The sequence below is a fragment of the Pseudomyrmex gracilis genome, unplaced genomic scaffold (assembly GCF_002006095.1).
Source record: "Pseudomyrmex gracilis isolate BER0280 unplaced genomic scaffold, ASM200609v1 scaffold_121, whole genome shotgun sequence".
Taxonomy (NCBI): Eukaryota; Metazoa; Arthropoda; class Insecta; order Hymenoptera; family Formicidae; genus Pseudomyrmex; species Pseudomyrmex gracilis.
Genome location: NW_018020705.1, coordinates 151,054 through 174,814, shown reverse-complemented (window position 1 = coordinate 174,814; position 23,761 = coordinate 151,054). Strand labels below are relative to the sequence as shown.

The window sequence follows — 23,761 nt, the reverse complement described above, 5'->3', positions numbered from 1 at the left end:
TATGGAAGAAAAGATTGATGATATTAATAAAACACGATGTGTATAAATATAAGTAATGAGGAGAACATCAAAATACACATAATATTCTGGTGTATAAACAAATACATTTAAATATATTTTTTGTACTTACATGTATATCATTGCGTCTATACAAAAGAAGAGTCAAAAGTAGGCAAACATTGTATTGCTATTATTATTGTTATAAATAATAATAAGATGATATAATATCGGTTATGTTCATAATTCTCTCTCTTTCTCTTCACACACATATGTTCAAAATAACCCGAGAAAAAATAGAAACACAATATGATCATATAAGATTATATACAAGTGATCAGATCGCGCCAAATTTTGAATTTGATTTTCCCAGAGGCGGATTTATGGGCTGCAACCCGGGGCCCCGTTCAATCAAAGGGTCTCTTCGTGGTCAAAAATAAACGGCAAAACCAACTGTTTTTTTTTTTTTTTGCAATAAAAATAATTCCAAGTACTGGCACAGTCAAATGGGTAGGGTCCCTTTGCGGTCAAAAATAAACGGCAAAAACAACTTTTTTTTTTGCTCTAAAAATAATTCCAACTACTGGAACAGGTAGACAGTGTTAGCCCAAGGCCCTCAAAGTCTCTGGATTTTCCACGATTACGTGAAATCTGGCTTAAATAAAATCATATACAACAGAGGCAGCTAACTTCTTTGTCGCCGCGAGTCACAAGCACGACACGTAAGTGACAGAAAGAGACACGTGAGCCGCCAGTTCGCTGCCCCTGATATATAAAACCACACATACCCGACCGATGTACATATAATCCCACATGATCACACGTTTTCTATTTTTTTTCGGGAACATCCATTATATTATATCTACAAATGTTCTCTGTTTTATAGCAATACGTTTTAGAAATCCGCATTATATATATACTCTATGTATAAAAGTGCAAACATGCCAACATCGCTCGAAAAATGAGAAAGGTCATTATAATGTTAAAATCTACGCGTTATTTACAGTGTAATGTATACATATTCTCAACATACTTACGTAAAACGCATGTCTCTCTACATATGTAAACCTGTATCAAGAACGTTCTTTCAAGTTCTGACATCGCGAAGCAAACTATCGTTCTTGAAATATTCTCGTTCCTTTTTTTTTTTTTTGTCTGCTGCTACAGTTTTATCGTGAACGTGTCAATCAAAACGTTGTAAATATACCGTCAATAATCTGTTTTAAAGCCTGCAGCATACGATGCTTTTCTTCGTACTAGATTCTCACGCGCGAGCATCGCGACGATATTTCAAATTCCAAATCACGATTGATGAATTCCAATGCAATCTGGCACGAAAACAGCCTCGCGTGCTGCAGATTTGAACGTGTATCATATAAAACGACCATTGGACGCAACGTGACGCTTTAATTACAATCAGCTACCTCGAGTAATTAGTAGCTGCAATTGTGCGAACAAAGGCACAATGTTGTCGATAACATAATTTAGTCAGTGAAGTAAACATGCATGTACGATTAATGAAATGGATAAAAAGTGTTACTGCCAACATGATGTAATAAGAAAATTGAAGTAAAAAAAAAACCACTACCTAACGTATTTTTATCGGATTGCAATACATCAGTTGCATTATTCAAGTAATCATATAAATATTACGATTTACATAAACTACAACACGGTAACATTCTTACTGCTAATGACACTAAAAACGATCTTTATCTGTAAGATCAGTCATTGATTTCGGGCGAAAAATGTAAGTAGTTTGTTTTATATATGTTACAGTAAAAGCTTAAAATTCATTACATTAATTTGAACTTGCGAAAGTATGCTTTTGCGAAAGCATGTAAGAGCGTTACCGAGGGCTTTGAATTTTCTAATTTATTTTTGCGCTTTTACCACAACACATATAAATCTACTCGTGCATTAGTTCAATAGTTCCATATGTGCAATAAAATGCAAAAGTGAAACAAGTGTTTGTCTTGTATGAGACAAGTTTAAATACTTGAAGAGGAAAGCTTCTCGCGTTCGCACGACTTAAGTCGAGATTTTCATTATACTCTAGTGTTCACTTAAGTCAATATAAATGTATAAATATATTCTATGCATTATATCACGGTAATGGAAGGCAAAACCGATAAAAGATCGTTTCACGGTTATGATCTATATCGCGGTTGCACAATAGTGTATCAGTTTTTTTTTTTATTAAAGAGTAATGATGGCGGTAACTTTCAAAGTCATGTTCATTATGCATCTCAAGCATTGTGTGCTCATAGAAATATTTAGAAACTCTTTACGCTATTACATATCTCTCCTTAAATCATAGCTCTTTATACTGTATATCTATGAAGCTAGTTAAAGAGTTGTTTGTTCGGAGAGAAACACCAAACAAATCGTACAGGCAGGTTCAAATAATTTCCGAAGAAATGTTAACGAACATATTCTCGCACTCGAGAACAAGCAGACGCTTTCTATTGCGAAAAACGACAAGATGTAAAAACGCATTACTGTATTCATGACATCCACGAAAATGCGTTGACATTTAACGGACAATTGCGAACATAAGTTCAATCTTAAATTCGACAAACTGCCTCTTCGTCAGCAGCCGCAGGATTTTTTGGAGCTTGTTGGTGACTGATTCAACACGAATCGTTCGTTATCCGCTTGGTCTTGAGCGCCGTTGCCTCTTATAAGCTGATCGTTCTGAAGTATCTGAAGCAAATATTTTATAAATTATTTATTTTTTATTTTATTTTTTATTATTAACACCTAAAAGAGACAATATCTATATTGAGATATCGTACGCGAGCAAAACAGATAATCTCTTTCTATCAGAAATTTGACATGCAGATGTCAACAATGCTGATTAGATTTTATAATATATGTATACGATTAATTAATGTCATGTATCATAAGTCGATCATCTCCTCATCTTTGACGCAACAGTCGTCGACGATTAATTCGCCGAACGTCACGCACAAGCAACAGACGTAAGCAATTGCATAATTTTGAATTGTTTGCGAGGTAGAAAGAAAGATAAAGCTGTATAAAAATAGCAAATGAAATATCTCTTACTTTGCTAACGAGAAATTTGGCTGCTTCTTCGATGTTGATATTCTCTTTCGCTGAGGTTTCGTACCAGCCGGCAAAATTCTTTTCTTTGCAGTACTCGTCCATCTTGGCGGGCGAATTGACAAGACCTTCTTTCTGCTGGTCGCATTTATTCGCAAGCAACACGCACGGTATCGGCGATCCGTCAGGAAGTTGAACTTTTGAATCGAGATCTTGTTTCCATTTCACTACCGCGTCCAACGTCGCGCTTCTCGTCACGTCGAATACTATGAAGGCACCTACGGCTTCCTTGTAATAAACTCTAGTCATGTTTCCAAATCTTTCTTGACCTGTGTGATAAACAAGTTGCGCAAATTGATTGAAGAGTGCAGCAAAGATAATAGATTTAATATTGTACACAAAGTTCTACGACTCGAGATGTTATTTTAAACGAACATATTAAATTTAATTTCCGAGCCACTTGAGATATCTGAAGTATGTTTTTCAGTGTCGTCAGTGAGTAAACAGGGGAAAGTGTGACGCAAGTAGAATATTAAAATGTTAATCAGTCATGTCATGAAGTATTATGTTCGTTTTATTATGGATCCAAAGAAAATGTGAATGAATTACGACTGACCTGCGATATCCCATAGCTGCAGTCTGATGATAGTTTGTGGATCCCAGTTTAGCACTTTGAGCGCGAAGTCGACGCCAATCGTTGCGCGATAATGTTGCGAGAAGAATTGGTGAACGTATCGCTTGATGATAGATGTTTTTCCCGCTCCAAGCTCGCCGATCACTAGTATTTTGTACAAATGCTCCCGTTTCTCTACCGCGGGACTCGATGCATTATTCGACGACTGAAACAATAAAAGAAAAAAATAATATAAGCATATCTTTTATGTTCTCCTCTCACACACACATCTAAAGATTTTCTTTTAGGATATATATTTAGAATTACGTTCATAATGACGCACTCACATCGTCCGTTCTTCTCTCCACTCTCATCAAGATAAGAGAGAATTAACTCGATACAAAGATTTCTAACAAATTATACATTTTATTAATTATAAAAAAATAAAAAAATACACATATAAATTATTAGTCACTAATTAAAATAATTCGATGATGATTAATGTTAGAACGGATGCATTTACAGATTGATTTTATATAAATGCAAAAACACTTGCGAGACACACGAACCCTCTGCCACTTCCAATCTTTCGGTTGTACCTTCCACTTTCCGAAATCGAGCGCCTCTAAATTTCGCCAGATGTTCAATTCCACGTCCATATCTATATTAATCAACGAGCGATCAATAAAACTATCTAACGATCTTTGCGTGTTTCTCGCAAAACGATCACGCTGGTGCAGCTCGCGCTAGCGAAATGAACGAGTGACTCACGTGTAGCAGAGGGTTATCCTCGGGTGCAAATGTGGGGGATCGCGCACAAGTGAACTATAAATACAATAAGTCTTTTGCATCTTAATGTGTTATTATCAACAACCCGAATATAACCGCGATCGGTTGTGGAGGGAAGTTCTCTCAATGTTTCTTCCACTTGATATTTTAATCGTTAAACCTTTGAAATAAACTGATTTGTTTTTAATTAATTTATCCGATCACCTCTGTGATCAGTTATGCGTTAACACACACACTTTTTTTTTCTTCTTCTCTCAATAGGTGCGGCGTGTGATAGAGAACCACGTAACTTGAGACGCACAAAGATATATATATATATATACGAGATCTAAAGAGAGACAAAAACGAATGCGCGTATCAGTATCAGGAACATACCGCAGGTATATGGCACGTATCTACACGTCATAGAATTAAAAACCTTTCCAAATGCATTCCTCTCATCTAACACCAATAAGAATATCAACATGTCCTAAGTAAGTCGATTATTTATGAATGGAGACATAGAGATATAGTCACAATATCATCACATTTCTTTTTTTTTTTTTCAGAGGTTTTCAAATTCAGATCTCAAGATAACTTTGAAATTTGGTTTTTCGATTTTAATTGATATCCGATTGTACAGAAGTTCGCGGTGAACTAAATTACATCCGCGAGCACGTCAATGCGCAATGGACTATCGTGTTTCCAACACGATATCAACCTGTACACATATGCACTCGTGTGTTTTTTTTGTCGAGAGAGATTCGCAATTCGATATTGCTGTTCAATGCCGTAAAACATGTAGCGTTAGTGCGAGAACAACTCGATCAGCGCGACGTCTTCACTCCAATGTGAGTCTCACCTTGTCACTCTGATCTCCCACGATAGGTGCCATGGCGGCGTGAAATCTCGAGTAATTGTAGCTTTCTGTGAGATCTTCGTCGATTCCTCCCAGGTAACCCAACACCTTTGTCGATTCCTCGTCGAAGGTGCCTTCGATGGTGGAAAACGTATCGAAGTTTCTCACGCTGATCTGCCGAGCTCGTTTCTTTTTCTCCTTTTCCCGCCCCCGTTCGGGAAAATCTTCAGAGGCCTCGTTGTCGGCAGTGCTTAATTGTCGGTTGTCGTTATCGACGTTAATCACTGTATCGAGCGTGTCGTCTGTTTGCTTTTCGCTCGACGAGGTATCGAAATATCGTCGTTGAAAGATCGCTCGTTTCTCCTCCAACAACGACAACTTGCGACGAACTTCAACCGGCGACGATCTCGACGACACGAGGGAATCGGAGCTGGACTTGGTCTTCAGTTTGTCTCGCTTGGCCACAACATCATCCATAAGTCTCATCGTCTCGCTACGTTCCGGCCATTTCGACAACGCGTACGGTAACGTCGAGCTGCATGGCGCGTCGGAACGCGATAAGTTGTCCGGTTTTTCTTGCTGCGAATGTTGCTCAATGTCTGCGCAAGCGAGAAATTTCGAATACACGTCGTCGATCGCTTTTCTCGACCAATTTAATGGAAAAAATGTTACGACGCCGGCTACAGTACTTTGCAAATAATAGCAGAGTGGATTATTGGGCGAGTGGGTGGGCTACGAAAAAAGATGATAGATCTCCGTGCAAGCAAGAACAATAATAGATGTCTACAAAAGCAACGAGGTCAAAATAAAAATAAAAATAAAAATAAAACAAATAAAATCTAAGAATAAGTAGATCAGCGTATTTAAGCATCAAAGCAAGACGAAACTAATTGTTGCAAAATCTTTCGTCTTTTTAGTTTGCAAGTTCTATCAGCGTTCCCGTAGCATCCAAGGCTCACCCTGCTCGACGGATGTAAAGCTCTTGATGGTCAACGACGGCGTTTTGCGCTGCACTACAGTAACAGTCTTTGTCGATTTCTCGAGTAGCTTTTCTGTTTTCGCAAGCTCCCCCTTAGTTTCCTTTTCCCTCTCCAGGCCGTCGTTATCCTGCCCCTTCTTCACCGCAGTTCTTACATTCGAACTGTACGAATGAATGGGCGATTCTTGCGATGATTGACTCTGCGAGCGACTGCTATCCCCACCTTCCGGTGTGTGACGTATTTCCTGTTGTTGTTGTTGTTGTTGTGGTTGTGATTGTGGTTGTGGTTGTGGTTGTTGTTGTTGTTGTTCCGACGACAGACGGAATTTATTTAAGCTCAATTTGCGTACCAATGAATGCGACTTCTTTTTCTTCTTCTTCAAAGCCGCGGCCGAAGACGCGTCGAAGGATTTAGCCTCCGAAATCGATTTAGTCTCCTCGTGTTCGAGTGGCTGCAATTGCTGACGAGATATCTCTGAAGAGAAGAGGACGGGCAAAGTCAAGAAAAATAATTCAGCTTTTAAAGAAGTTATTTCCGAAAGCAAAGATAATTTTGTTTTTTTTAAGAATTAAAAATATGTCAAAAAAAAAAAAAAAAAAAACCTAAAGAACTAAAAAAAAATAAAAAAACAAAAAAAAGAAATCAAGTATTTTCACTTTCTTTAAATATTCAAATAATCACTCACAACAAACAAAGCAGCTCTCAGTCGCCAAGATTTTTCACACTTCACGCTTATTTTTTTTTTTTTTTTNAAAAAAAAAAAAAAAAAATCCGATTCGCGTATTTTCTCGTCGCGTATTTCTCGTCCGTGTACAATCTCACGTAACGTGTCGCGATCGTGGGGTTAACCTGTGTCATCCTCTATCTGTCTCTTCGGAGTTTTGTCATCTTGTTCCGCGTCCGCCTCGCCGCTGATCTCGCGCGTTTTCCTCCTAATCTTGAACAAACTGCCTTCGCGGAAGCTGCTCTTGAACGCGCCGAATTTACCTCGCTTCCGGTCGTCCGTGTTCGCGCTGGACGAAAGAATCGCGACACCGCCGCTGCCGCTGGTCAGGGTGTCGAGACTGGAGCTGCTATCACCCACGGTAACGTACTCGCCGGAAGTGCTGGCCGTGGAAGGTTTCTGCTTCTCCTCTTCCGACGAGGAGCGCGCGATTATCGTGTCGGGCGAGCTGCCGCCCTCGTTCGTGTCCTCGTTGCGATCCATAATGGGTCGTGAAACGGGAAAAGAGAACACAGAAAAAAAAAAAAAGAAAGACACGCGTTGCGACGCAAGATACGTGAACGAAGGGACGGCAAAGTGAAAAGAAAGGGATGACGGGATGAAGGATTGATTTTGTTTTGCGCGTACGAACGTTTTCCGTTTCTCACTTAGCTTCCAGAACGCTGCTTGGCTTCTCGCAGCCGCTTGCAGAAACCTTAGGACAGCGGTCGCACCGCGGTCGATTGACAAAGTAATAATCCGACTCTTCCCCTCTTCTCTTCTTTGTGCAGAACGATATGAGCTTATAAAATAAAGAACTAGAGAGAAAGTATGATACGCGGTGGCAAAGAAGAGGGGAAAATGTAGAGAATTTTCACTCAAGCAATTTTGAAGAGAAATTGCAATTTTTATACATATGTATATATATATATGTATATATGTCACGATTATTTTTTATACAGTCACTGAACTTAGCACTTGTGTTGTCTTTTGGAGATTCACAGAATCCGATTGCACTGAATTATCAAGTGTGAGGTAAAAAAAAAAAAAAAAAAAAACGATTTGCACTAAGTAAACTACAAATTAGGAAAAACGTTTGGACGCCGATCGATGATGAATCATCTGTCATTTACAAGATGAATAATAAAACAAGAATTTAGAGCACAAATAGAAAGATAGAACTATATAAGATGAACGAAGGAACTGCAAGTCCAACGGTGTCTTGAGCCGCACTAATGTTGATATAAAAATGCGAGGGCTAAAGGGGGTGGGGCATGCAAGTATTCCCCACCATATGCATACACACTGCTCTTTCACCTTCTTTTCAACGGTCGAAGTAGTGTACGTGCATATCTGTACGCAAACCATCAAGCATATACGTGCTTTTTGTATCTCTGCCTTGAAATGTATGCAGACGCGCACATATACACGTGTTTATTTGTATATCATAACAATATCGTTGCTGCGCAAGATTTATATATGCGAATTCTGTTCGTGCGCGTGTGTGTACGTTAGTGTGTGGCTAACCACAAGTTCTCAGTCGTTTTAGGTGTCGAGCTACGTGCTACACGCACGACATTACGTAAAATTCTGCTGCACGATAATGCAAAGATAAGAGTGAATGATGCGAGTGTAAGCAAATTATTTGAAATTCTCATACGCTCTACGAAATAGCGCTTGCAAGTTTCATCATCGATTTATTTTCCAACAAATAAATTTATTAGTTATTGATGATAAATTTCAAACAAAATTCGTCGTTCGATGAAAATTATTCGACTGTTTCGCGCACAAAACTCGCAGACAATTCAACGCTTTGATTCTCGATTATTATACGACAAATTGGAGACGCGTGGTTTCATTTCTTGATGATTTCAAATTTTAATGAGGCTATTGCGCAAACGATTTATAAACTGTGCGACGGAATTTATCGTTGCGCGTCTTGCAGGCGCGCATTTTTGATTCTTTAATTAAAATCGCCGCCAGTGTCCTTGTTATTCTAATAATTAATTAAGCCAACTGTGATGGATCAGCCATTGATAAGAAAATAATGCGGTAATACGGCTCTAATACGGCGAAGATTAGAGAATTATTTTCAATCCGTAATCTTAATTGGTCGTGCGTGATTACGCGTTGTCCGCATTGTGCTCACATTTTACGTCATATATTGGAATATATCTCCGCATGATGTAAAACGTAATGTTGTTATATAATAATGTTGCAATCGCTAATTATTGTATAATAATTTGATAATAATTTGATGCTATAACATTAGAATTGAAATTATTCGATTTATATTATTATTCGATTTATATTATGATATTGAGTGAATATTTCGATACAAATCAAATATAAACAAGACTTAATCAATTTATTTTATATATTTTAATAAATATTAATCATATTAAAAATTAATATACTTTTGTCAAATAATTTACGTTTCTCACATCTCGGCGCGCAATTTGATGAAATATATAATATTTTGATACGTATCTCTTTTGTGTCTGCAATTAAAACGTTAAGGATATCGTTCGCGGTTAATGTGCGTGAAATGAGTCAACGTGCGGTATAATAACTCTGAACACAATTGCAAGACGAAAATCATCGAGCGTGATTCCTAGATCGATGATCATCGTATCCTACTTGTAAGTCATTACGTTACATATGTACTACATCACACGCACAATGGACGCAAGTTTTTTTTTTTTTCTACTTTAGAGTGCGTGTACAAAGAGATACACGCGTTGTCGCATTCAGTAAAAAATGTCACGAACCGCCGGCATATAGAATGACGTGCAAAGAAAAGAAGAAGAGAGTTGTAGAATATACGAATATAATGCGTTGTGGCCAACGATCTCAGGTATTCAGAATATCCTCATGTTCGCGCACACTTCCGGTGGTACAAAAGTACACGGGCAACAAGGCAATTTTTCAATTGGCAGAGTAAATGTGTGCAATACGATTATATAAATCGTTCATAAATATAGAAAGCATGAGATATATATATATAAAAGTGTAAAATATAAAATAAAATACGAGAAAGTTCTAAAAAAAAAAATAATCCTTCACGGATTAAACTCCAAAAACGTCTACTAGTTGGACAGACTGAGTCTGTGAGACCCACACGACTTTAAAATCAAATATTTTTGCGAACAATCAATATTTCTTCAATTGTTTTTTAATCAAAAGTTTGAACGATTCTACGTCGATGAAAAAAATTCCTAGTATTTTCGAGAAGATATAAGCGTCAAAAAAAAAAAACTAATTTTTATTAGAGAGAGACATCGCTTTGAAATTTTGGGTGGGTCTGGGAGACTCAGTCTGTTCATGAAAGGTTAAAATATAATATAATTGTAAAACTTAAAATTCTCATTGTAGTATTCATGACACAAAAGATATATATATATATATACAGGAAGAAGTTTCTATTTCCCAAGTGACGCAACACGACGATGGTTACATCGACTGAGTAAAGTCGACGTTCCGGTAGTTAGTGACGAATTATACATCTGATCTAATTGTAACGACCTACTCTATCGAGGCAAGATCTTCTTGCTGCGATAATATAGCATTTTATCTGAATAACGCCAGAGAAAGTATCTCCCAACACAATTACAACTAACGTTCTTTCCTGCTTCGCGCAAGGAAAAATTGTATGTACAGTGTCGCGAGGGCAACGCTTTCGTGAGAACTTTTAGCATTACTTACTTACGACGCGCGCATAACCGGTGCAATCGATAGTACGCGTGTAAAAAGTAATTCATTTCACTTTTACACTAGACCGAAAGTTGCGATGTAATACATGCGTATGAGCGAGAACGTGCAACTCACCCTTCTCGCGACTCTGACCGCTTCCTGTTTGCAATTTTCGCGAAAATTCATGTTAAGATCGAGGTGCAGGTGATTATTGTTCAAGAGAAGCGCGGGTGGTTCCATCGGTGGCGGATTGGCCTCTTTCTTGTGCCTCAAGCGCCTCTCCGTTCTTTCCTGCCTCGTGCGCAACACAAGCACTACGTTTCGGTCCAACATTTTTTGTATATAATTTATATATTTATATACAATAATGTGTTATCCTCTTTCGGATATCGATATATAATATCCTCTTACCAAGAAAATAATTCGATTCGAGAACTTGGACGGAGAGATTTGATTCTCTTTTTCGTCGAATTAAATTCTCTTACAAGTCTACAATCAAATTTTCTGCGGCACTGCACTACGAAACAACTTGACGCGGCACGCGTATTTATCGTGAGAGCAAAAAAAAAGTCTATGAGAGAGGCGCGCGCGACGTACAAATATAGAATATCTCTACGAAAAGAATGTTCTTTATTATATACTGTCCCGGCACACGTATAATATATTGATTCATGCTCTGAGAGATAACACTGTGATCTTTCCTCGATGTTGTGTATTTAGGTTTTTTTTTTTTTTTGTTTTCGTGCGTCAAGCGTTCGATATTTTCTCGAATTTTCGAGACGATCGCGTTGAGAATCGGAGGAGAGAATTTCGTGAACTGGCCGTAAGGGTACGATAGTAACGAACAGTGTGTGCCGCACGAGAGCAAAGTCCCAGCATTTATTGGTTCGGATTAGCACGGAACGTTATCGTCTACCATGTTATCGGAGAGCGAGCGAGTATAAAAAATACTAGGCGCCTCGAAGGCACGATCGAGGTTTTCGAGACATGCGTGCGAAGCGTCACGAAGCAACGAGGAGCAACGAGGAAGAAGGCGTCGGAAGAGGCGTTTACCGAGATGACGAATGGGAGCTGTGCACGCGGCTGGACCATGGCCTCGTCAAGAGTCACCGACCTTTCGAAAAACCGAAAAACCCAAGTAGACCTCAATAAGCTTTTGTTTTTTCATCATCCACGAACCGCGCGTATTGCGTTTTAAATTTATTCAGTTTACAAGCAAACCTCACACTTCCGGCGTGTGTAATGAAAAAGTTGTATTTACATTATTACTGCGACATTAATACTGCGTATTTCATCTCATGCGCGTATCTTCCCGGAAAATCGTCGTATTTTTTTACAGATTACAGGAACATTTTATTTTCTATATAGATGTTTAATAAAGAATATCTATCTAATTTATCGCTGTTGCGAGGAGAGAAAAAATAAGATAAAGATGTTGGATCTCTATGTTATGCGAATTGCCGTGAAGTTAACGAAACCTTAAGATGAGAGATTACATCAATGAAAGGATTTAATATGTATATAAATGAGAAAAGAGTGAAAATATTATCGTTATCACTAGCGTTATCACTGGCGCCGGCTAGTTTATCGTAAATTAAACCGAGTTTCGCCATTATACCGAGAACGTCGAAATTGCGTCAGTGGGATTGTGTTTTCGCCGTAACTTCTCGCTCGAAAGAGAAGCAGAAGAAAGGCGCAAGAAGGGGGCGATTGTGCGGTAAGAATAATACGTCAATGTAGTTGAACCTGTTTACATCCAACGGATCCGGGATACGTGTTTCCCGCGGTTTTATCATCGGTATTTTATTTGAACTCTTGTAATCGAGTTACATCGATCTTGTGACACGATTACGTGAGTACGAGATACGTCGTCCTTCGGCAAAATCCTTTTCACGTGACGTTTGTGTTTTAGAAAGAGAAATGTGATACATTCACCACAAGGTGTAAAAGGCGACGTTGCGGATGTGGACACGCAACTCGACGATGTTTATGTCGCATTTTAATGCGATGTAATAAATATTTTATATAAATATTGCATCAAAATTGATTTACGATCGATTCAGATGTGATTATCACTTTAATTTAAGTATGCACGAACCAGTTGAGATGAACCAGTTCGATACGAACGCAATAAACAAACATGGAACACATGCTCCGGAAAGACGTAGCTAAACGATGTCAAGCGATATATGTTCAATAATAACTGGAAAGTCGTGCGTTACGTTACGTCAGCCGGAATTAGAGGCAATAATCATCTCCGTTCGTGTTTGGACAGTTACAAATGACAGTAAGGTGATAACCGCGGATGTGTAAAAACGAGATAAACGTTATACAATATATTTCATAAATCCTTCGGACTGACGCCTAACAAACAGATATATGTTCTAATTGTCAATCGCAATTATCGCGCGATTTAATTTTACCTTCTCGATACGATAAAAATAGAAAAAATTTATTTATATATCTATCGATTTAATTCATTTAATTAACAATTTAAGGAACGAAGTAAATATAATTTGTGAAAGAAACTCGATTGTGCGAAACAAGCGCTCATTCGAGACAAAATATTCGTAGAAAACGCGACGGGGGCGACACGATTTTAAAGAATTGAATCAGTACGTGATGAAATTCACTTACTTTTTTTATCACTGCTTTTATTACTGGCGAGTGAATATAGACGCCGCAAAATTAGCCGAAAAGGCAAACCACATTCACGTGATGCAAACATGATGTGTAACATACAATATTTTGCATTGTAATATCATTACTGGTACAGCTCACATCTACTTGTGTGAAATTTTATACCGAAACTTTATTAAGGTCTGCATTGTTTAAAATTTATTTTCTTAAAATGCAAAGCCGATAAATATTCATGAGCGTAATATAATTTGCATACGATTTAAATATAAGTATATAAAAATAAGAGGTACATAAAAAAAGTTAAGAATTTTATGTTGTAACACGTGGATTTGTGCGATGATTTATATACGTGGTGCGCAGATAATTTATATTTTTATAAGATTTAAAAATATAATACGTAGATTCGAAACTTCACGCTATATTATTCTGATATACTATATCTCTCTCTCTGGTTACAGTCCAGATTTATCTGGTGCAGAAGTTTTGGTTTCAACATGTTAATTTTGACACTATCATCGTGACCTTTTCTCGTTGTTTGACGCGCGCGTATAACGAGACAAGCTACAAGATAAAGATCGTCGCCGTACATACGTTCGACTCGAGTAATTGCTTGATAAAACGTCGTTTTTGAGGAAAATATTCGATAATACACAGCAAAGTATGATTTGAAGTAAAAGATTAATGTAATCACGTAAAGATACGATCTAAAATAAGAATCACATCCCCAGAAAAATCGTAATCAGAAAGCCATTAATCACCGTTGCTTATTAAAAATAATCAATTTTATAAACAACTTTTTGCTTCAATAAAAGAAAGAGAAATTGTGAAAAGTATTCAATTACATATGTTACATTTACTTTTTCGGGAACAAATGCATGAGTTGGCACAAATGTTTGCTGTAGATTATCAACGGTGATTACAAGCGTTTTGTTTTTCCAAGGAACGGCACACATTTGTCAGTTCACGAACGATGGTGCAGCAATAAAAATAAGTCAAACTAACCAGAGAAGTAAACGAAACAAAAAGTTATTGCGTAGAATTACACAGATTTTACTAAAAAAAATATCTGAAATTATTGCAGTTCACTTGAGTGAAAATTAAAAATTGAAAAAATTAATTACTTAATTTAAATTAATTTCAAATTAATTTATTAACTTCAGTTTTTTGTCATCACATGTGACATGTATAAGAACAAAATTCCGTTTGTTTTAAAGAAAATTACTTGGCAGAGTTTCTTGGCAGATTATTCAGCTGCGTGAAAAACAACAACGTCAAATAGTGCACATACGTCTAACCGAATAAATAAACCTAAGGGCTAGCTATCATACGTAGAAATTATATCAGAATTGCGATCTTTTCTCTTTTATTAAAAAATGATAAGCAACTTTTTGTAATAAAGATACCAAGATTACGCGCGAATCACGAGGTCACAAAACAATGACACGCTACGCGACAATACGCAAACAATATAACGAATAAACAACTGTGTCGACAATATATTTGTCACTTATTTTATCAACAGATATGCCAATACGATTCACTTTAAAGACCGATTACCACGTTTTATATTTTATTCGAAGATAGATCACAAAAATATATTTCTGGATTATCAGTAGCAAACAAGTTTTTCATACGCGGATATCGACAAAAGTATAATTCAGTTATTCCTACATCCGTATTTTCTGAGAGAACCGAGCGCAGAGATCGATGCCGAAGACTTCATCGAAGATGCTCTAGAGGGGGAGCAGCGTGTGGAGCTTATCTTGCATTTTACATACACAGTTTTACGACCAACCCCCGCATGTCGCAGGGATGCGGTCACGTTCGACCAATACACGAGAAGCGGGGTTTATTTGTCTCACCCAGCTTCTCCGAACGTTTTAAAAATTGACGAAGTGCTGCAACGCGCACTATTTGGAGGTAAAAAATATTGAATTTTTTATATAAAAAATAACACGTAACGTTTCTGCAATTTTCCAATTAGTAAGTAAATTTTTGTCAATCATCGTCATTTTAAGTTCCAACGTTGTCAAACGATCCAAACAAAGTTTTTACTAACGCAAATCATGCTTTACGCGCGCATAATGATCGAGGAACATTTGCGCGATGCAGTCGCATTTGTTTTTTTTTTTAAAGAGAATTATTACTTCGATCGAGGACGTGCGTATCTTCTGCGTGGAAATATAAACCACAAATCCGATCCAATGTAGGTCGTATCGTGAAACGAAACTCGATCGTGTCCGCAGTCGCGGAGCTTAATCCGAGGATCGCACGGAAAAAAGCACGCGGGCCGATAGGATAGGATAACGAAAGAGTTGATTCTGATCGAGTCTATAGGTGTCGAGACTGCGGTTACGTTACGTTACTCACTGTGGCAGTTTGGTCGAATAGGATAACATTTACCGATTATTCCGACGCTCTTGGCAAAAGGTGAGATAACATTGACCTAAATTAAAACTAACTCTTATCATTTCTAATTGCTTGTATTTTAAATAAGAGAGAGAGAGAGAAAGTATAAGGCCAATAAACCAGGAGCGTTGTTGACATTTGTAATACGCATGTAGTTCAAAATATTTCGTTACTCAATTGTGCAAACGTTCAGTTCGATTAGTAACGACTTGGTTTTAGTCTCTTTGTTGTTTATCTCTTATATCCGCATTACACAATTCTTTCATATATATTTCAATTTATTATTATTATTTCCACTCACCGGAGAAAAGACTCGACAAAAGAAAGGATCAAAACTGTGTTCGATACCGCGAGTAACGATTTATTCTGAAATGTAATAAACATCAACGTTATACCCTTGACTCGTATTTTCGCTTTTTGTGTATAAACTAATAAGCTTCTCTACCACACATCTGTATAATTCACATACGTTCTTTATAACTACAAATCACACACACACACACACACACACAACTCGATTTTTCCTTTTACATTCTGCATTTTCTCGAACGCTACGAGTTACGAATTGGTTTTACGAATTATTCGCAGAAATAATAATAATAATAACGCGTCGCATTTTTCGAAGCAAAGTCTGTGGGAGCTTTCGTGCTGTAATCGTTTTTTTTTTTTTTTTTGTTTGCGGATCAACAAGATTTTATACTTAACGCCAGAGAGAGTTAGTTAGCTTCTCCTCGGTGTAGATTAGATAAACCAAATTTCTCTACGGAGATTATCGGAGCAATGCACATTGCCGCGATAAATTTTCTCTCCCGATAATCACGACCAGAAACAAGAGTATATCTTCCATCCGTGCTTCACAAAGAGGCAAGATGACTAAAACACACGTTGTCGTGTTGATCGGAGAGATAATGTGTATTCCTATCGATAACAATGACGTACTGTTTAATCGTCGTGATAGTATATCGTGAACTTTATCACTCCTATGCACTCGGAAAAAACACTGAAGGTAAGTATCTGTGGATGGACTTGCTGACAGAGTAGGACGTTGTGTGTCGCGATATTAAAAGATAAAGAGAGATCGCGCAAGGGTTTTCTCCGCTGTGTCTCAACGTAGATTAGGGTTTTTACGCAACGTTGCAATAATCGAGATAACTCTCTCTCCTTCACAAAATTTCCATTAGGAATATTAGTCGATCACTCTCTCGGTTTCGCGATCTCTTCGTTAACGATTTGTTTTTTGTTTTTTGTTTTGTTTTTTTTAAACTAATCGAACGAAAAAAAGCGCGAAAGAGATGCTTGCTTAAATTCTATCCGCGCGATTGGAAAAAAAAAACTTAGGCGCCGATGTCCGCGCATCTTCGCCGTAATAATCGAAACCGTAAAATCGTTCGCGGAGGTCGTTTTTAACGCACGCATCACGGAATTCGTTTGTACGTGCATGCGAGCGAAATATAAATTTCACACGAATTGCGCATGTCGCGCGCAAAGAATCGCGTGAAACAGTTGTCGCACGCACAAAAAACAAAACGAGAAAAAATAAACGATTCAAATGTCATCGCGCGTCATCGGGATGTTTTTTCAACGCGCGATGTGGAACGTAAGCGATCCGGAAACCGGTCGCGATCTTTCAAAATCAGCGCGCGAAGGCGGGCACAAGAAGACGCGGCGCCGGCACACGTAACGCGCGCGTTGTTTTGCCGGTGCGAAAATCGAAAAGAAAATCATCTGTCACAGGTCGACACTCACCATTTGACGGGCAGGACGATTCTGTCGGATACCCCGGTACTCCTGCAGCTGAACGGACTCGTATCGTTGCTTCTTTTTCAGATGCGAATGGGACCGTCTTACGACCGATATCACCACAGTAGGGCCCATCCGGCCATCTTGCCGTATATCAAAACGTATACTAGAGTTGCGCGCTGGCGTGGTTTTGCCGCTGCCTCCACCGGGTATATCGCGCGCGATTGCGTAACACAGCCTGTTCTTTTCACATTCACGGCCGTACTTACTCCCCTTCTCTTTCGCTCTTTCTCTCTCCACCCTTGCTCGCTTATCTTACAACTCGTGTCTCCCGTCGTCGCTTCTCGCCGCGCGCTACTACCGCAGAAGACTTATCGATCGGTACAAGATCGGATTATATACAGAGTTTCCGTTGTGTTCGCGGGTGACGCTACTGCACGGGGTGCGATAAAATCGCGATGATCCGTCGCGAAGTTGTCGTGGATGCGCGGCGAACGGCCAATCAGAAAATTCGAATTCGATTTGAATTATTTCAACAAGCAAGATTCCGATGTTGCGCGTGTGCACGTCCGGAATTGCGCACTGTCCGATGTGCATTCAACAATTTCAACGACCGCGTCTGAGTAAAACTTAATGAAGATTTTACGAAGAAACTTGATTGCTCGAAAATAACGACGTTCGTAATAAAATTTCGACATTTTTTCGATCGGTCGCACACACGCGCGATCCGATTTTCCCGATTTGCGTAGACTCGCTGCGGAAGACGAACTTTCGGTCACACAAGTAAGTACACACTCTATAGATTTTAACCGAAACTTAGAGGGAGAAGACCGTGCAGTGCATCGGTTTAAATATTTACGTAAGATATTGAACAGTACTTTGTACTGCTTCGCGTTTATCGGTAACTAGGATGATGTAATTCGTTCTTTTTTAAATAGTTTTTTGGATTTGCACGCATTAGTGAACGCGCGATGTTGTGAACGACGTCAAAAAATACGGACAAAATTTTATTTTAAAAAATCTGCTTTTCGAAAAAGAAAAAAATTTACCGATTTTTGTATCGCGCTTGTAGTGGGATGATTGCATGCGCATTTTATAAATTTATTCTGACTTAATATATTTAATTGGTATAAAACAACATAATATATACATGTGGTAAAAAGATAATTTTCTATTGACATATTATTTACACAATGTATAATATATATATGTATAATGATATTTACAATCATCGTTCACAACAATGTGAGAATAATTAACAAAAATTAGTTAACTGCCACTGCCGAACCAATCCGATCCCATCGCGCCGAAAAACGCGGCTGCTCCGGATTTTATTGTTGCACTAGTAGAATCAGTTTTCGTATTCTCTTTCGTTGTCACTTTCTTGCGCTATAAAACAAAATTATATATATTTTCATATATATTTTCATAAAAGATATATAAATTTTCATAAAAAGGAAATGAAAGAGAAATGATTATGTATCGTATTTTTACACTCAAACATGTTAGTATATCACATATGCGTTTTATTTTAAAGATTTTCTAATATAATTTTTTTTAATATAACAAATTTCACCGAGAATCTATCTGGCAGTCATGTAGTTGTCCTATTTTCTGCGATATTAATTTTGATACGTCATTTTATATATTAATTTTTTTTTATTAAAGTATTCGTTCACTTTTTAAAAAATAGTGTTACGATCAGCAGCAAATGCACAATTACACAGCCACAATTACACATTGATACAAAATCGATTAGTCGCGTTAATTCAAAGTCACGTGCAAAATCGCTTACCAAAGATTTTTTAAGTTTTCGTCATATCTTTATCTCATTTTCACAAAGGACACAATCTGAGAGCAAGTGATATATTTAAAAAATGAATAAATTTACGCTGTTTTTTTTTTTTTAATTCTCAATACCGTAATAAATATTAAAAGTTATATAAATATCGAAATAAAAGAATTTTTTCTGCATACCTGTGTTTTGTCTGGTATTGGCACTGACAAAATCGGTAAAGTTCTCGTAGGAGCGGTCACAGTTAAGGGTGGGAACCAAGGTGCACCTGTGCAGACCGCGAGCACAGCCGGAGGCTCGATTTTCGCACTATCGTTGCTCGCGTGTTCATTGCGCGCTCCCAAAATCGAGTGCAATTGTTCCAAGTGAGGTATTAAGTTTCCAAATATCAACTAAAAGATTAGATTAAAAAGTTTTCACACGTATCATCTACATATTAGCTAAAATAAGACGGAGATAAGTTTTGTGTCGATCTCATTACTTAATTAATTTTATATCGCATTCGCAATTCTGTTGTATAATATAATACCAACCAAAGATCTCTGAACGGATTTTTTGACGTTCGTATGAATGAACGGATTAAAAACGTCGTAATCGAACGGATCTATCTTCGCGAGTATAGCATCGCACGTTTTGGCTGACAGGTCGTTGAGAATCTTGTTTTCGCGAGGCACCATGAGCAACGTGCAATATTTAACATCGTACAGCACTTGAAACGCCTGCTTCTGCCTGATATCTAAGGTTTTGCACACGTTGAGATAATAATTGAACAGTTCCGTGATAATGTTTTCGATAATTTGCTGCAGCACTCTCCTGCAAAACAAGATATAAATTGTTGTACCGTCTATCAAGTCTGTCTCAAAACCTGATAATATATCGCAATGTGGTTCACTCACTTTGGAAGCGTATGAGGTATAATTTTGTTCAAATCCTTGCAGATAGCTGTTAAAAATTTCTGTAAAGGTATCGACAATTGATACGGCACCAAAATTTCAGATTTTATTCGCTTTCCGTCTCCCGATTCTTCATCGATTGTAACCTTTTCCCACTCCGAGACAATCCAATGAATGCGCAATCCATCGATCGGCTCTCTCAATATGTACTTCTTCATGTGTTCGGATATTTTAGTCTTATATACATCGGCCCAAACGGACCACAAGCAAACACTTTCTTCTCTGAGATTATCACAAACAGCCTGCCACTTGGCATTCGTAATGATGATTCCGGACACTTTCGACAATGTGAAACATTTATTCAAATTCGAGCACAAAGTGATTAGCGCGAAGAGAAATCTAGCCAGTACTATGGCGTTTATATCGCGTTGGCCGTGTTCGGGTTTCTCGTTAACACACGCGCTCTTTATGAATTGAACAAGATCTTCGAGTCTCTCGGTGCTAATTACTTGCAGATGTTCTTGAACTTCATTGCGATCGGAGAACGAATTCGCGATCAGAGATATATTCGCCGAAATTAAGTCGTCCTTAACCGATATTACTCGCTCGGTCTCGTACAAATAATACTCGAGATCGGACAATAATGTGTACAAACTTTCGTCGAATTTTTCGCACAATTTGATTATGTTCGGCGAATATCCTTTAGCTTTCATTAGCAGAGATCTCTTATTATCCAGTCCGCCGTTCTTCGTGAGCTTCTGTGGGATATCGGTGGGAGAATCTTTCCACACGAACCATCGCAAATCGTGTTCCGGAAATTCGAATTTATCATGCGCTACTTTGTCAAGCAAGTCTATTATATTAGACTTCAAATCGCCTAATGCATCCGTCCATTTATCCGTTATAATACCTGTCGAAAGAGATTGGTCTTATAGTTATGTCGAATAAAAAACTTTCTTTGTTCACAAATATAATATTTACATTTTGCTCGTTTCGTTATAATAGGCTGAAAGAATTCCGTCCAAAAGCTTATTCTCGGTAAAGATAGCTCCTCCCATATGGAATTCCAATTTTCAGGTAGATTCACTCTTATAGCTTCTTCTCGAACGTTGTACAGGCCTTTGATAGAGATGATTAAATCCAACAATTTCGCGACTTCGCGATTAGAAAAATCACTGACCCATTCCAACCAAGATTTAACTTTGTCTTGGAGAACTGATAACGGAAAGGTGTTTGGTACATCTTGAACAAACGGTTTATGCTTTTTGGTAACAGGCGGCAAAAATTCATCAAGTAAATCTCGATTTGTATCAAGTTGCAACAGCAAGCAATATGCTTCTTGATCCTTTATGTCGGTTATAAACTGTAAGACTAGACCATTTGTTGCATTATCCGCATCTGTAATCACAAATGAAAATATTTGATATAAAATTTTACTTCGTATAATATAATTGTATAAAAACCAATATACTTACATATAAAGCATGAATATATTAAGTATACAGTTTGTATAAGTAATGTTATACATAATTTTAACTTAATTTTGACACTATCATGACTTTCCTCTTTAATAATAGACTCAATAGCGTAACTCCTGGTTGATATCAATTTGTCTAAGAGATCCTCAAATGACGATTCATTTAAGAATACAAGAGATGCTAAGCAATTGGCAGCATTCTGCAAGACAAATTAGATCATTAACATTTCATGATGTGCCATCACACAGATAAATTTGCAAATTTGCATACTAACTGTAATTGAAACATCTAATGACTGTAGTATCCTGTTGCACTCATTGGATATAATACTCTTAAACTGAGAAATTACATCCCACTGTTTTGAGACAATTGGATACTTTCGTGACAGCTCTGTGCTGCCTACTTCAAATATTAAACTATAATTTATGTGTTGCGCTATTATATACAATTGCGTAGCAAATAACAAATTCTGATTCTCAATGCTTGTCCAAATGTATTGAGGAATGTCCATTAAAATTTTGATTTGGATGACAATAGAATCCAGAACATGCTGTCTCCTACAAAAAAAATTTATAATGCAGATTCTGACATTGTAACGTAAATATTTTCATCTTATATTTGCAGCCAAACAATGTGCACAGATGCAGCAACATCTTGGCAAAGACTACCTGTCCAATTTATTTTCAATTGGCTCTGTCTTAAAACCAATAAGATATTTCTTCTGCAATTCTCTAAATTTATCTTCTATTTTGGCAATTCTTGTAACAACTTGCTCAGACGTTATCTTCATTTTTCCAATCGTGTCAGCTGCTAATATCAAATCCCGGTATCTTTCTCTGAAAATTATTCAAACAAGTTTTTGTCGATAAGTTTTCAAGATTTATAACAAGATCTTTATAGCTTCAAACAATGTATAATTGTTTCATCAATTTTAAACTGAAAGAGGAATGACAAAAAGATAAAATTGTTACAAATTTTGATGAAAAACAATTTAGCTATTGATTTAACACAAATTATAAACTAAAACTACACAAGTAGATCTCTCTTACCCAACTAGTGTTCTCAATTCTATTTTTTTCCTGTCACTCTCCAATTGAATTTTTTTTTGAATCTCTTCGATCTCCTTAATGGTATGTTGCTCGAATAATTTATTTATATCTAAATCCAGATAATTTGTTGTTGTCATTTTTGACAAATTTAAATTCTTCCCTTGGAAAATCCACGTAGCCAAATATCACATCATAGGTTAGAGTGTCAAACCTGTCGCTGCTTTACCATATGACGATTACAACTACTATCGATCTAGCTGCTGCACTTCTGGTAGTCGGCGCTGCACCTGTGCTGTGCACCACAATATTCCTCTCACTACACCTGCACAATTCCCTTTTTAGGAAATCGTTCATTCTCGAAAAATGCTTATCAAAGAAGCACAAGGACAACATTCGTGACGAGTCCAATCTCGCCAACGACGAATAATCGAGAATTCGTGGTCGCACGTAGTTAGACTTTCATGTCTGACGAAGTGGATCAAAAAGATAATAAATCGGAGGAAAGCTGACATAACCGATCATCGAATTGTCGCGCGCTAAGGACGTATCAAGGTGCAGGCGAACAGCAGCGAGAACGCACGCGCAGCGCCGGAGCAGGCCGGACTGTGCACTATGGTATGCGGCGGTTCTTTAACGCAAAAAGAAAGAACCACGACAAATTCGCCCTACGTCGTTACATCGCCACCTCCGGAACGGCAAGGTTATGCCCGTTCGTAGAGCGTCGTCGGCGGATGATTGATATCGCGCACATGCGGCACCGCATCGGTTGCACCGTCGTTGGCGCCTTCGTGGGCGGAGAACGCGAGCAGTGACCGTAAAGCCGTGAGCGATGAAATTTTTAATTGTCCGGTGACATTCCTCGCAAGACGACGGAGCAGGTGTGTCTTCTCTCACGCTCGTAGCTCGGATGTTTGTCCACGACCCCACCAAATCACGCGAGGTCCGCTGTTGAGCTCTCTCCTGGTCTCCGGTTTCATCGGCGAAAACGTGCGTAATGCACATCTAGAACTGAATACAAAATCTAATAGGGGGTCCAATGACGGTCGACGACAAAACGGGTGAGCGATCCTTCTATTTA

General features: G+C 37.9%; 3 protein-coding genes across 11 annotated transcripts in view; 1 reads left to right on the top strand and 2 right to left on the bottom strand.

Moving 5' to 3' along the window:
• Positions 1–84: 84 nt before the first annotated feature.
• On the bottom strand, positions 85–17,793 carry LOC109856520 (ras-related protein Rab-32). 7 transcript variants are annotated; one of them, XM_020431876.1, is made up of 6 exons: positions 7,133–8,269; positions 6,263–6,757; positions 5,307–5,902; positions 3,680–3,902; positions 3,067–3,392; positions 85–2,703 (listed from the first exon to the last, which is right to left on the bottom strand). In XM_020431876.1, exons 1-6 carry the CDS (start codon positions 7,488–7,490, stop codon positions 2,590–2,592), a joined length of 2,112 nt encoding a protein of 703 aa, XP_020287465.1. In that variant the 5' UTR covers positions 7,491–8,269; the 3' UTR covers positions 85–2,589. The 7 variants fall into 7 exon arrangements, with proteins under 7 accessions (XP_020287465.1, XP_020287466.1, XP_020287469.1 ...); XM_020431877.1 differs by having other exon boundaries at positions 7,271–8,266; XM_020431880.1 differs by lacking the exons at positions 5,307–5,902; positions 6,263–6,757; positions 7,133–8,269 and adding an exon at positions 17,475–17,793.
• Positions 15,267–23,761, top strand: part of LOC109856518 — a 53,225-nt gene continuing 44,730 nt past the window's right edge. Inside the window, exons 1-2 of one of the 2 annotated variants that reach the window (XM_020431871.1) lie at positions 15,267–15,749; positions 23,026–23,741. In XM_020431871.1, coding sequence (XP_020287460.1) covers positions 23,720–23,741 — 22 coding nt within the window. In that variant the 5' untranslated portion in view covers positions 15,267–15,749; positions 23,026–23,719. Of the gene's footprint in view, positions 15,750–23,025; positions 23,742–23,761 lie in introns of those variants that run through there. The other variant, XM_020431872.1, reaches the window with a different exon arrangement.
• On the bottom strand, positions 18,632–22,920 carry LOC109856519 (conserved oligomeric Golgi complex subunit 1). Of its 2 annotated transcripts, XM_020431875.1 has the most exons (10): positions 22,684–22,920; positions 22,303–22,470; positions 21,909–22,191; positions 21,632–21,833; positions 21,138–21,554; positions 20,160–21,066; positions 19,797–20,076; positions 19,446–19,655; positions 19,264–19,319; positions 18,779–18,857 (listed from the first exon to the last, which is right to left on the bottom strand). In XM_020431875.1, exons 1-9 carry the CDS (start codon positions 22,818–22,820, stop codon positions 19,293–19,295), a joined length of 2,631 nt encoding a protein of 876 aa, XP_020287464.1. In that variant the 5' UTR covers positions 22,821–22,920; the 3' UTR covers positions 18,779–18,857; positions 19,264–19,292. The 2 variants fall into 2 exon arrangements, with proteins under 2 accessions (XP_020287463.1, XP_020287464.1); XM_020431874.1 differs by lacking the exon at positions 19,264–19,319 and having other exon boundaries at positions 18,632–18,857.